Source organism: Apaloderma vittatum, unplaced genomic scaffold (genome assembly GCF_000703405.1).
Source record: "Apaloderma vittatum isolate BGI_N311 unplaced genomic scaffold, ASM70340v1 scaffold4913, whole genome shotgun sequence".
Classification (NCBI taxonomy): domain Eukaryota; kingdom Metazoa; phylum Chordata; class Aves; order Trogoniformes; family Trogonidae; genus Apaloderma; species Apaloderma vittatum.
Window position 1 is genome coordinate 293924 of NW_009708530.1, and position 13108 is coordinate 307031.

Sequence of the window (13108 nt, forward strand, 5' to 3'; positions counted from 1 at the left end):
TTAACAAAACTGGAAAGTTCACAGGGAACAAGACTAAACACCTTGTGCAAGACACCTACCAAGGAAGGGAACTGGAGATCTTAATTTGAACTTGAGGTTTATTCAAGTATAATTACATATTTCAACTTTCTTTCCCAGAGGAAGGAGCAGACAAGCAATCTCTTCCTCTCTGCCTTGCTGCAGCCCTGTCTGGTCCACGCTCCCAGGTGCTGCCGAGACCACCATCGCCTCAGAAGCAAAAATCCCTGACAGCTCCACATCCAAAACTTCTCTCTTTGCTCTAACAGTTCATTCTGAAGAAGCAGCACCTCATTTCCATGTTTATTCAGCTCAGAGCCTCTCTGCTGTTATCAGCCTCGCTCCACCACTTCCACCAGCATGTAGATGACTGTTTCCTTTAATTACTACTGAACGCTCCTCCCATCAGAGAGAGCGAAACAGCTGGTGTCCACCGAGAGAAGGAAACTCCAGAGTAATTAGCCTTAAACATCTGACACCTCCTATCTGTTACTCCTGGTTGGAACAGCAAAACACACAGAGCAACAGTCTCCTTGGGGAACCTGTCAAGGTGTCGGACTGAATGTGCCGCGACCCTGGCGCTGGCGCAATGGCGTCGTCTGCTCTCAAGAAGAGCATCACACGGGTCACTTCTTTCCCACAGCTGTAGGCATTTCTGCTAGAAGCAAGTCTTCTAGCAGCTGTAATTCACAGGCAAAGCAACAAATAAATATGCAAAGATGTCACACCTCCTCTGTATGAAGTTTGAATAAAGTTTCTTTCCTGAAAATATACCCTCGAGGAGTTTCTGGAGCATTCAGCCAACAATTCTCATTAAATGGTAGCTTGTAATCCCACCTCGCACACACCCCCTATCAGTTTTCTTGTTGAAAAATCATCACATAATAAACAGTCAGAGAAGAATCTATGCATTTTACCGACCACCTAGGAAGATAAAAGGGGACAGGAAAGAGGAATCTAATATCCATTTTTGTTCCTTCATCTCCTAACATAAATACAGTGGAATCAATCTGGGCTTAATGCTGTAAGAGAGCAAAGGAGCCTTCAACTGAGTGCTAGACTTGACAAACTGAACTTAATCCTCTTGCTCCAACTCACATGGACCGACCCACAGCCTGTACTTCAACGTGCTTTAAGAAGAGCTCTCCCGCTTGCACTGCATCTCCAGCCCAATTCTGCACTTCACTACCGCTGGGAGCACTGTTTTCTGGCATATCTCGGCAGGGAGAGGGAGGGTGAGGGGGGGCCAGCAGGGCTTCGTGCTCAGGGTGTTTTCTGAACTCCCAGATATGGGAAATACGGGGATGGGGCAAGTGATCCAGTTATGGGAAAGCAGGAGCGCCCTCGACAGAGCCTCCCAGATGCCTTCAGGGAGGTTAGCAGGTGCTCAAAGGAGTCTCATTTCCCAAACCCTTCCCCAGAAAACAGGTTAAGAAGAGCAGATTTAAAGTTTTCTAGCTAAATGACCCATCCTGAGGCCCGCTTGCAACAAGAAGCAGTGGGCTCTTAATGCATAAGAAGTGAGAAATCTCCCTCCTCATGCCAAAAAGCAAAGGTTACAGGGCCCTGCCAAGACTGCTCTGCCCATTCTAGCCTCTGAGGATTATGCCCGTGGTCCCCTTTAGTTGCCAGCAAGCAATCACAGAACAAAAAGCAAAAAACTATTCCCTCTGAAATACCATATGTTCCATTCTGGTGCCAAAGCAGAAAGCTGGCATTTTAACCTTTGCTCAACATGTTCTTGCTGCCACCTACAATAAACTCCAAAGTCCAGCTCGGAGGGGAGGAAAGATATAATAGATGTTCCAGGGATGGCATTAGCACCAAACACAGCATCAACAGGACAGGGCCTGGCAGGAGCTCGATTTTATACAGCCCATCTTTAGAGGTAAATGAAATATTCATAAATAAGTTAAAATTCTCCTGACAAGCTAGATCCTGTAATACAACAAAGAGTTGTCAGCCTCAATTAAGCGATTCCAAAGAGGCAGGGCACTGCCATTCATTATTTACCAAGAGGTCATAGGAAAAATTCTGCTCCATGATCTTCTTGTCTCTGTGGATAAATTAGGTTTTACAGCTCCTGCTGGAGGACTCCACCACCCTGATAGAACGGCTCAGAGAGACCCCAGCCTGCCACCATTACTACCCACCCCCAGCATCTACGAGCCAAAGGCAAAAAAACACTTGGAACAAGCTCTTCTAAGGGCACTGAGACACAAAAAGATCAAAAGCAAAACAAATAACGCAGCAAGCTGATTAGGCTGTCAGTGCAAGGACTAAGACAGTCTCGAAACTTCATGTTTTTTAAGCCTTAATCTCCCTTTTCTGTACACACAAAGACAGCCCTGGGCAAGAAGAAAACGTATCCAGCAACCTTTGATCTGCAGGCATGTCCACTGAACACGCCCTCGATGTCCCTCTAGACGCAACGGCTGGAGATCTTCCCATCCTCCCTCATGTTCAGGATAAATTGTGCCTACACAATTGCCCTTCTCGGATCAGATCTCTCAGGATGGTCCTCTTCTAATGCAAGTGCAACTTCCCAGCACTGTAAGGCAGGAGGAAACTGCTGTCCATCTTTGGCACAAGCAAGTTGCAGATTAATGATTACTTTACCCCATCCTAACATGACTTTTCAACAGATCAAGTCTTCCTTTCCCTCTCTGGACACCACACTGGAAGCACATGTTCCTTCTACAGCTTTTTCAAGCTGCCTTTTAGGCATGGCGGAAAAAAGAAACAGAAATTCCTGAACCTTAGAGGTATTCTAGACCTCTCACCTGGTTTTCCTACCTCTCAAAGTGCTGAACGTACCAGAGCGCCCCTGTACCCTCCAGGAAATCTTAGTTCAACTAAATCGAACTACGTGAGTCTGAGGTAGCCCAGAAACTTCTTATAGACTCTGTGAGGGTGGATGGAGCCTGGAAAACCACAATACCTGCAAGCATACTAATCATGCTGTTTGTGCCTCAAGGCTGAGACTACTATAATAAGTCCGCTGCAAGTATCCCTGTCCCATTCATTTTATTTTACGGAGAAATTCAGTGTAACTCAGATTTTACAGTGACAACAGCAAACGCTGACAGCAGGACCACTCTAACTGCAGCACAGCAGTGTCCTCTGCACAGGAAAACGATCCGCCCCTCTCCTCTGCTTGATAACTGAAAGAAAAAAGTCCTGCCCCCTTCTCCCTCCCACGTCCTTGTTTCAGTTACAATCCTGCAAAGCAAAGGTGAGAGCACATCATCAACTCTGAGCCTACTTCCAAGTCAAAAAGTGGTGCAGTCACTATCATCCTTTTTACCAAACCTGTTGCATTTGTCAGCAAGCTCGGGTGTTACGGGTACACCTGTAGCCTGGAGGATGCTCCAAACGATGGGCTGAGAATTACATCATCGTCCGTACATCCCATCTGAGTCGAAACTGCTGTTCAGGTTTGGGTTAGACTGTCTTCCCACAATCCAGCGGTACCTTTTCCAGGGGGAGCCCAAGGGGAGGCAGAGCAGTGAGGGAGCTCTCCGCGTTAGGCAGCTACATTTCTTCCTTCCCAAAGTCCTAACCCCTTCTCAGCTGTTATCACCTTCCATGAGAAAATGAAAACAGTACTGCTGAAACCCAACAGTGCTGCTGAGGTTCCATAAAACTTCCACGTTAATGGATCCAACAGCAGGTTCATTTGTGTAATGGGACTTTTAAACAGACCGTTTATTTCTTTTTAATTTGAAGGGAATGTACTATTTGATCCCATGTGCCTGGATAGATTTTTAAAACAGAGATAAACCACAAGAACTAAGTCTCTTCCTCTAACCTAATTAAAATAGCACTGAGATATTAACATGCAGAATTGTAATGGACCAATCACTTCAGTCTGCAGGCAGTTTGTCAGTGCTCATCTACCAAGACCCCAAAGCTTCCACCACACTCTGCTTTGCCCGAAGTCACACGCAATAGATGTCTCTGACGTTGCCACAGTCTTCTGTGTTGAATGTGAATTTTCCAAGAGGGAGCATGTGGCAGACACAACACAGCTAACCAAGGCTGTTCATCACACCCTATGTTAAAGAGAGGGGTGAAAAAAAAATAAAAATCCTGTCTTTGTTTCTCAGAACTCACTGTACTCCTACACTGTGGGGAGCAGCAAGGACTAATTTAATGTAGTTGTTTACAGCAAGCACTGAGAGACAGCTCTCAGCTAGGAAAAAGATAGGAGTAACTGAGTATTCCCATCCCTCCATTCTAGGGTTGACTCCATCTGGAGAACCAAAGCTCTAGAGTAAAAACACAGGGAGAAAAGTTGCAACAGGGCACTGATGACTTCTGCACACTCATCCCCCTCCTTTCACAAAATCACATTTCTAAATCAACAGGACCACACGATAAAGGGAAGAATAATACAAACACTGTGAAGTATATACAGAACAAACAAGCAACAAAAGGCTCTGCTGAAACAGAACCACCTGACAGAGAAAAAGATGTCTCAAACACTGATCACAAAAACACATTTAGAACAAAATTCACTGAAGATCTTGGGTCAAAAAACGTAAATGCTCAAACAATTCCTAATAGCACAAAGCAGGGAGGCTTTATCACGCAGGAGCACAGATAGATCCTAGAAGCTCGCTGAAATCTGAAGAAACAGCAACAGAATTGAAATGTAATTGTGCAAGTCCCACAACAGGTAGTACCTCTCCTACAAACTAAGTCTTCATCAGTCAGAACCCAGAGAGGAGGACAAAGAGCTGGGTGGATTAATCGATTACAGGATGAACATCAGTGCCACGTGGCAGTGGAACTGGGTAATGTGATTCTGAACTGGAAGAATTGAGCAATATCCAGGACAGGGTCCTATAGAAGATACTTCTCTACAAGCTACTGCTGGAACATCACCTGGAATGATGTGACCATTCTAGTTATTTATCTTCAAAGGAGACAGAGAAAAATGGGAAGAAATTTAAAAAAAGCTGCAGGATTCATGAGCAGACTGAAGAGCCTGTTTTAAGAGAAAACTGCAAGCGCGTGATTTGTTTAACCTAGACAAATGAAATGCTGAGGGAGAACAATTATTCTCTATAAATATGTCACAGCATAAATATGAGGGAGGAAGAAGAGTCATTGTACTTTAAGGACAACATTAGCATAAGAAAAAAAAAAGGGTACTAACTGCACATGTATTTCCAGTTGGAATTGGGGCCATTTCAGCTATGAGAGCTGTCTTTCAGCACCAGTAATGTTACAAACAACTAAAGCAGTTTCAAGACAAGCTTGATAAATTTATGAACTGAGATATATGCTGCAATTGCCTCCGTTACCGAAGGACTGGACTTTATGATCTGAAAGTCCCCTTTCATTCTTCCGTTACTCTATCTTTTCATTCTGTATCAGCTTTTTTTGCTTTCTCTTTATAACCAGATTCATGTTTTCCAATCTGATTTGAGAACTGGATATTTCCCCAAAATTGCCTTACTAAAACTATTGCTGTGTTCATGCTGCTGCTCGGCTGAGTGACACGCTACTCATCTGTCTTGGCTTTGCTCATCTTGCATAAGGTGTTAGGATAAAATCTGTCAAATGGTAAGGAGATTTGCTGTCGCCTTGCTAAATCAGTTCAGAAATGATGAAATACACTTTGGATAGATGAAGACTTTCTGGACAGGTCGGTCGTCTCCTTTCCCCTCCCAACCTGTTGGTTCTATATGTGTTCCAGCAAAGCTTTGTTTTTATTTATAACTACCCTGGTTCACTACTCTAATCCCACATTTAACTGTCATCCCATTCTAGATAATACAGAGAATTTACACTTTCACTAAAGAACACCACTTTTGTTCTTATAACCTGGTCTGTTGTGTTTCTTGCTTTATGTTTAACAACTCAAACAAAAATTAGATGAGCTACCTTGGCAACTTATCCAGGGCAGGTCTTTCTATACTAAAGTTCACTTCTTTCCTATTATCATTGTTATCACCTGTAACACAAAATGTAACAGAATTTTTTTCTTTGCCAGATATTTCTCTGAAGTATCAAAAGTTACAGTTCTTAAAGTCTGGAGGTCTGATGCAACCACTGCAAAGTACAGCCTTTCACTAGTAACGCAGATGCTTTATGAACCGCGTGGGTATCTCATTGTTCGTGTCTTGACGCCCGTCGCGATTTTCCCAAACTCTTTGTGATTTTTCCACGTCGCCTTCTAGTTAATAGCTAGTTCCCAGCAACACCACACACAGTGTTCTCCAAGTTTATTTCTTTCACGTATTCTCTTTTCTGTCATTATTTCCCCTGATAAACATCAGTGTAGGTAGTCAATGACATTTAAGTTAATCCTAAACATTATGGTTTCATCAGGCTGAACACATGATTTGGCTCCTTAACTATTCCTGACCTGCTGCACTTAAATAAAGGTCTCCTGTTCTTTGCAGAGGGGTAACAAACACTTCTCAAGTGCAAGGGGAATTTGTTATTTTCATTTTAAGGTGTCTTTATTTCTTCTGTAAGTATACTCAATTTATACCGTTCATTTGTGACAGCTACATTCTTGGACTTCAAATCTTCTTTACCTCCCACCCTGCTAAGCAATTCTTCTGATTCTTATATCCATCCTTTTTAATCTGCTGGAGGATGAAATATAATTTGTTCCAATGAGCAGTCTATAGATTTCAGAGCCCACATGGGCCAAGCTGTCTTCTGAAGATGAAAGCCAAAAGATATCCAGAGCACCTCAGGGCAATGAAAACACAGGTGATACTTTTTTAATACCAGGCTGACTTCCCTCAAGGATTAATGATGGGAGAGAAAAAATCTTGACATGAATGTCCCCTGTACAGACCGAAAGAAAGCGTGAGATCAGGGATCACAGCTGTTGCTTGGATGGCAAGCTTGAGTCAAACAATTTCTCCTGCCTATAAAGGGATATGAAAAAGGCAAATGAAAATTAGAAAAACTAACACATCGACTGCTTCCCTTCCTCAGGGAGAGAAAGAAAAATAATAAAACAAACAAGAAAGCATTTTCCACAAATAATATTCTGGTGTGAGTGAAGCAAGCTCTCAGCTTTACGCCAGTAGAGCGTTACACTAACGTACCATAAGAAGTAAGAAGAAATGGGGAGTCTTATGTGTGAACTCTGTGAGTAATCTCCTGGCACATCCTGGAGATAAAGCTACTGGAGTACCAGCCTCCATCATGGAAACTTCTAGTGCTGATAGAATTGTCAGAAAAGTACACATACATACGCACACAAAAACTACAGGAAAGAAGTGTGCTTGGGCATCAAAAAATAAAAAACCACAACAAACCCCACTCTTTTAGCAAATAAAAGAAACAGATCTGTGGGACAATTACGTCATCCAAACTCTATCAGAGCGGTGACTCTGTTAAGGATCATCTCTCAGGAGAGGGAGCAAGGGCAGTTCCCCTACACACTTAAACTGTGAATAAAGAAAAACAAATAAGTGAAGGGTTAGAGGGAAAGTAAAATCAAAGTTTCATTGTTACAATTACAAAGCACAATGATAAGGGTAATTTTTCTTAAATCAGAAAATAAATTCTAGGTTCAAGTTCCCTGAAGGATATAAAATATTAGAGGATTTTTTATGGTTGTAATCACAAACTCATTTCTCCAGCCACTACTGGCCGTGTCTAATTAGGGCAAAGTATGTTAATGATACAGCGGCACAGCCCAGAGACGTCTTCAGTTGCAATATTAATTGCATTTAGTGAAAGAAGCATGAATTGTGCTTATACAAGCTAATTAGTATGGGTTTGCTAATTAATACTGGAAAGTCAAACTGCCTTTGTCTTGTCAACTGCAATTAGCTGAAGATGTTTAAATTTCTTCTTCTCTTTTTTTTGTGGTTTTTTTTTTTTTTTTGTTCTGCCAGTAGTAAACTCACTGCAGTGAGCGCTGGAGTACTCAGTGGCAGCTGGTGTAGCAACTCCATCCCACTCTCCTCTAGCCAGACCTCGTGCCCTGGTGCAGCTCAGCACCCCGTGCAGCAGAAACGATCCTTCACCTCGTACTGTCCCCTTGGACACAATTCCTTGAACAAGGGCCCTCTCCTCCGAAGGTCACAGAGCATGCAGACACTGCCTTACTGAGGCCACCATCCCATCACATTCATCCCACAAGTATTTTACTTTTAAATATTGCTATGTAAAGAACAAATTATTTAGGAGGGCATCTAAGACGTTCCCCATCACATACAAGAAACCCCATCAAGCTGCCCAGTGAGATCCTACCAGGTAGTTCATCAGCCCCAGAGCACATCACTTCGCTCCCAGGGTTCTGGGGGGGGTGGCAAAGCCATTCGCGCTCTTCAGGGTGGCAGGAGAGATGTCACCTCCACAGAGGTTTATCATAGAAGCAGCTCAAAGACCCACCAGACTGTGTGATAGCACCTGGCAGGTGTTTATTCCATTTCACTTAGGGCCAGAAGCCTGTTTGCAGGAGGGCTGATGAAAAGCAACACCCCCATCTGTCAGCACCCGGAGCAGAACGAGCCCTTCTGCATCCCCCCCAGCCACGGAGGCTTAACAGCCAACGAACAAGCACTGGATCAAACAAATGCTGAAGTGTCAGCTGTACGGGAGTCTGAAAATAAGGTCATCCAGGTGAGACTCTCATCTGGAGAAGGGGGAGGAAAAAACCAAACAGCTCTGTAAAGAATATTTTGTGGGATGACAGGGAGGAGTGGGGCTGATGGTACAAGTGCTGGAGCCCTTGGGCAGGCAGGTAATGGAAGAGCCTCATCCAAAGCGGACAGACCTCTCCCACCGCTGACACTGTACAAGACAACAAGTGACACACCTTGCTCTACCAGGGCGATTTCACCTGGTGTGGAGGAAAACCACATACCACCAGTGAAAAGATGGAACTATACTGTCACATTTCTCCTTGAAAGGGAAAAAAGAGGAAAAACAATCTCTCTTCCTCAGTATGAAGGCATTTGCTTCTATTTACCAAGCAAAAATCAAAATGCTGAATAAACCCCACACCTCACAATCTGCAATCCATCGTCTAAAGCAGAACAGAATACAGCCTGTTCATGTGAGATTGATGTAAGCTTTACTGGAAGATCACAAGACCTGCAGTTTTCCACTGAGAAACCCTTGGGAATAGGCACTGAACACTGACTGATGCTTTATCCTCTGCTGATGGATGATGCACACCACCAATTAATGCTTTAACGCTGGAACTTCCAGTTTCCTCAGCTCTTTGCTAGACTGCTTAATGTGACAAACTTTTGAAGGCAAACCAAAATCTCAAACCCTACGCTTAATGAGCCAAAAAGAAAAACTTGGAAATGTTTAAAATATCCACACATCGGAACATTTAAAACATAGCAGTGAATCCATCCTCTGATACGTCCAGTGAGCACAATACAAAATTGATTGTATAGAATTTAAAACTATAACAAGGCAGTGTGTAATGAGATCAGATGGTAAATAGGATTAATTCAGTTTTCTTTGGAAATATCAGTTCTGACCTGCATCACCAGAGAAAGCGGCTAAGCATACAAAAATGTTTGCCCACAATGTAAGACCACCCCAGAACTGGAATCAATTAACACTCTCATTATAGAAAATCTAATGTTGAAACAGCAAGGAGCACAAATTAAAAAAAACACAACAGAAACTAGCAGATGTATGGCAGCCTATTAATAGTGCAGCAGAGGCACACTAGTTCTGCACTTCGGTGCCCTAGTAGAATTAAGCAGAAGTCTAGAAAGACTAGTGTTGGCACCGTAGTTTATCATTTTAAGAGTGGAACTCAGTTTAACACCTACTTACCAGCCAGTGATGCATGCCCATTTTTTCATCAGTAACAAAATTAATCCAGTGTAAAGTCCATCTACAGAATGAGTAGTGTCTACATTCTGGATACTGCTCAGGTTTTTCTTATGACTAGGTGCAAGAATCCCACAACTTGCCCATTAGCAAAAACACTGGTTCATGAAAAACAGCTGAATGCTGACACCTTGTTTATCCCTGAGTATGAAGAACTGCATACAACAGTCGTGAAACTGCACATAAACTTCCCTACTGCCTGTTTTTTTTGTTTCTATTATTTTTGGTCCCTGAGGGAACTGTCAATGAAGTAGTCAAACCCAGCAGAAAATTAACAGATACTATAAAAAAAACCAGCTTGTGGTAATTCTGTTGTATCTCATCAGCTTGCCCTTTGCATACTTGAGACTGAATCAAAGGCCCTCAAAGGAAGGAGTTAATTCAGTATGAAATGAAATGCTTGCTTCTGATCTAGCACTCCTAACAAAGAGAAAGGAAATTGCCAGATAAAGAAGCCGGACCACTAGATCTCATCCAACCCTCGTTCCAGGTGAGTACGGAGACAGAGTGCCAAGATAAGCAATAACAATATAAACTTTTACAACCCTTATTTGCTACTCATTTCTGCACATTTGGAACTGATCCACTGTTTACATGAATTGAACTTGCATGAGTTACTGCTCTGCAAAACAATTAAAAGAAAACCAAAAGATGAACACTTACCATCTCTGCTCTTTGCTTATGATTTCCCACTTCTTCCAAAACTTGAGACAGCTGAGCCTTCAAGACAAAAAAAGGTAGAGAATGAAGTCTAGGACACATTTTTGGATGTTTAACAAGGCTCCTCCCTCCCAACCAAGAAGTGCCACCAAGGGCAAGATGATTTTCACAGCACTGAAGAGGAATGGTAAGCACTGGGCCTCGTTATGCCCCATCAGCATCCCATTCCATGAGAGAATCCCAGCCCTGCAGCCCACAGACACGAGAAAGAAGAGCTGTATTGCCGAGTGGAAATCCACTGGATTAGCTCCCCCAAACTTCAATCCCATCGCCCAGTCAGAGGACTGTGCCTCTTCTCCATTTCTTCGGAAGGTGCAGAAAGAGTGATCTAAAACCCACTCACTTCTGCCAAGCTTAACTTCAGATTCAGAAGAGACTTGCTCCACAGCTCCTCAAGGGTGTGTCTGTGGGTGAAGGTAACGTCGTGGAAGATGTTGAAGGTGTGTGTAGTATTGGCTTTGTCAGCCTCTGAAATTGTTGTGGTAGAATACCAAGAAAATTGTCTCTGGAACATAACCCTACTGAATTTCTGTGAGTAAAGGTCCTAACACAAGGGGTTTTTTCTTTTTTAAGAGGAAATTTGAAATTAAAAGAATCTCAAATTGTAGTGGGAATATTTTATGTTATCTCTACATAATTTGGGGAGAAATGTGAATCTGACTCAGGAGAAACTTCACAGTGTTTTGGTTAAGAAAAAAGATTTTAAACAAAATGTGTATTTTGGAGATGATTAAGAGAAGCCCCACATACCACTTGAGCCCTATTAATTCCCAATCTTTTATTTCACAATGCTGCTAGCCTGCAATCAGCCTTCCTTTGGCTAGCAGAAAGCCCCAAAAATAGTCACAACTGATGACAGAGAAGCTAACTTGAAATGATGTAAACAAACAAGACAGGAACTAAAAAAACTTTCCTACAAACTAACTCACATAATTTCAAGCAGATAGTCATTAAAACCCTCCAGAGTCCCTCTAACGATCTCTTGCCACACATGGAAAGGGTGTTTTGAGTACTACATCCAAACCAGAGACAAATAGCCAGCAGTTCATTACAACTAAAAGAAAAATATTCAGCATCGACAGCTAACTGCACCAAAATGCAAGCAAACAAAATAATTACAGTCTTAGGGTTCAGCACAGCAGAAGTTTAATTTTGCAAACAAACAACTGAACAGTTCAAGACTTCCCTGGCCCCAGACTTCAGCTGAAAACTGAAAAAGTTACAGATCCTTGCTGTGCAGGGCCTGGGATGATGTAACATTATTTAAGGCACAGAAACTCAAATAAGACGAAAAGGGTTTTAATACAAGCATGAGAGCTGGCACAGGGAAATGAAACACGCTCACGGAACGCAGTGGGAGATGCCAGTCCCAACCAAACCGGGAGCGCATGTACAAGCAAGTGAGGAAAAAATGAAATCATCACCAAGTTTGAAGCTGAAACATCAGGAAACTATAAATTTGCAGACACCTCTGAAAGACTTTTTTTTCCCCACTGCTGTTGACTCAGGTAGAATTACACCAGCAGGCTGGAGCCAGAAAAGGGTCACATGGATTCCTATGGAGAAGAATCACAAAACGTGCCCTCAGAGATGTTATTATGAGATGCTAGCACAGCCTTTGCAAAACACTGCAGGACTGACTGGATATATTTGCTCAAATCCAGCTTTCTTCTATATTTATTAGCCTTATCTATATGAAGATGACCTTTAGATGGAAATTACTGGCTTATTCTAAACTAGATGTAAAGAGTCATTAAGAATTACCTATTTGCTTACAGTAGCTACTATTCCTGCATTTGAGAGTCATGCCTCTGTTCAGCTTTTCCTGTAGGGACTTCTACAGAATCAGAGTAATTCAGACTGGAAGGGGCCAGTTCAGTGCCCTGCTCAGAGCAGGGTCTCTACATGAGAATTCTCAGGGCTCCTGATCAGCTGGATTCTGAGCACATCCAAGGAGGCAAACTCCAAAACCTCTCTGAGCAACCTGTGCCTTCACAGTTGAAATGTTTTTCTTTATAGTATCAATACAATAGTAGCCTAAGAACCTGTTTAACTAGATGGGTATAGGAGCATTTTAAAGTACAAAACTTTGAAAAACTTCAGGAAAAAAAAGGACAGAAAAGACTGTTGAGTCATAGGCTGGACTTGATAATCTCAGAGGTCTTTTCCAGCCTCAACAGTTCCGTGATTCTGTGACTCTGACACATTTTACTTTAGGAAGAGGTTGTAAAAACTTTCATACAGGAGAGAAATAATACAAAGGTACGGGAGAAACTGGAAATACAAGCCGGAAATATTCTATGATTTGTCTTATATATAATATGGCTCAGAGAAAATAACCAAATACAAACCTCTCAAGCTGCTGCGCCAGCAGAGACCTAGAGGCAAACCTGGACAGCAAGTCCAAAACAGCAGCATGATAATGGCAGATCAATATGATTTGGAGAAGCAATCAGATAAGAATTAAATCACAAAGCAGGTTTACTTCATTGCATTTATTGCTAGGTAGCTGATCTCAAAGGGAAAG

At 42.5% G+C, this 13108-nt stretch overlaps 1 protein-coding gene across 1 annotated transcript in view; it reads right to left on the reverse strand.

Moving 5' to 3' along the window:
- MAD1L1 (MAD1 mitotic arrest deficient-like 1 (yeast)) overlaps nt 1-13108 on the reverse strand; it is a gene marked incomplete at its 5' end in the record, with an annotated part of 322697 nt that overhangs the window by 171973 nt on the left and 137616 nt on the right. The window contains one exon of the mRNA XM_009866589.1: nt 10525-10581. Coding sequence (XP_009864891.1) covers nt 10525-10581 — 57 coding nt within the window. The remainder of the gene's footprint in view (nt 1-10524; nt 10582-13108) is intronic.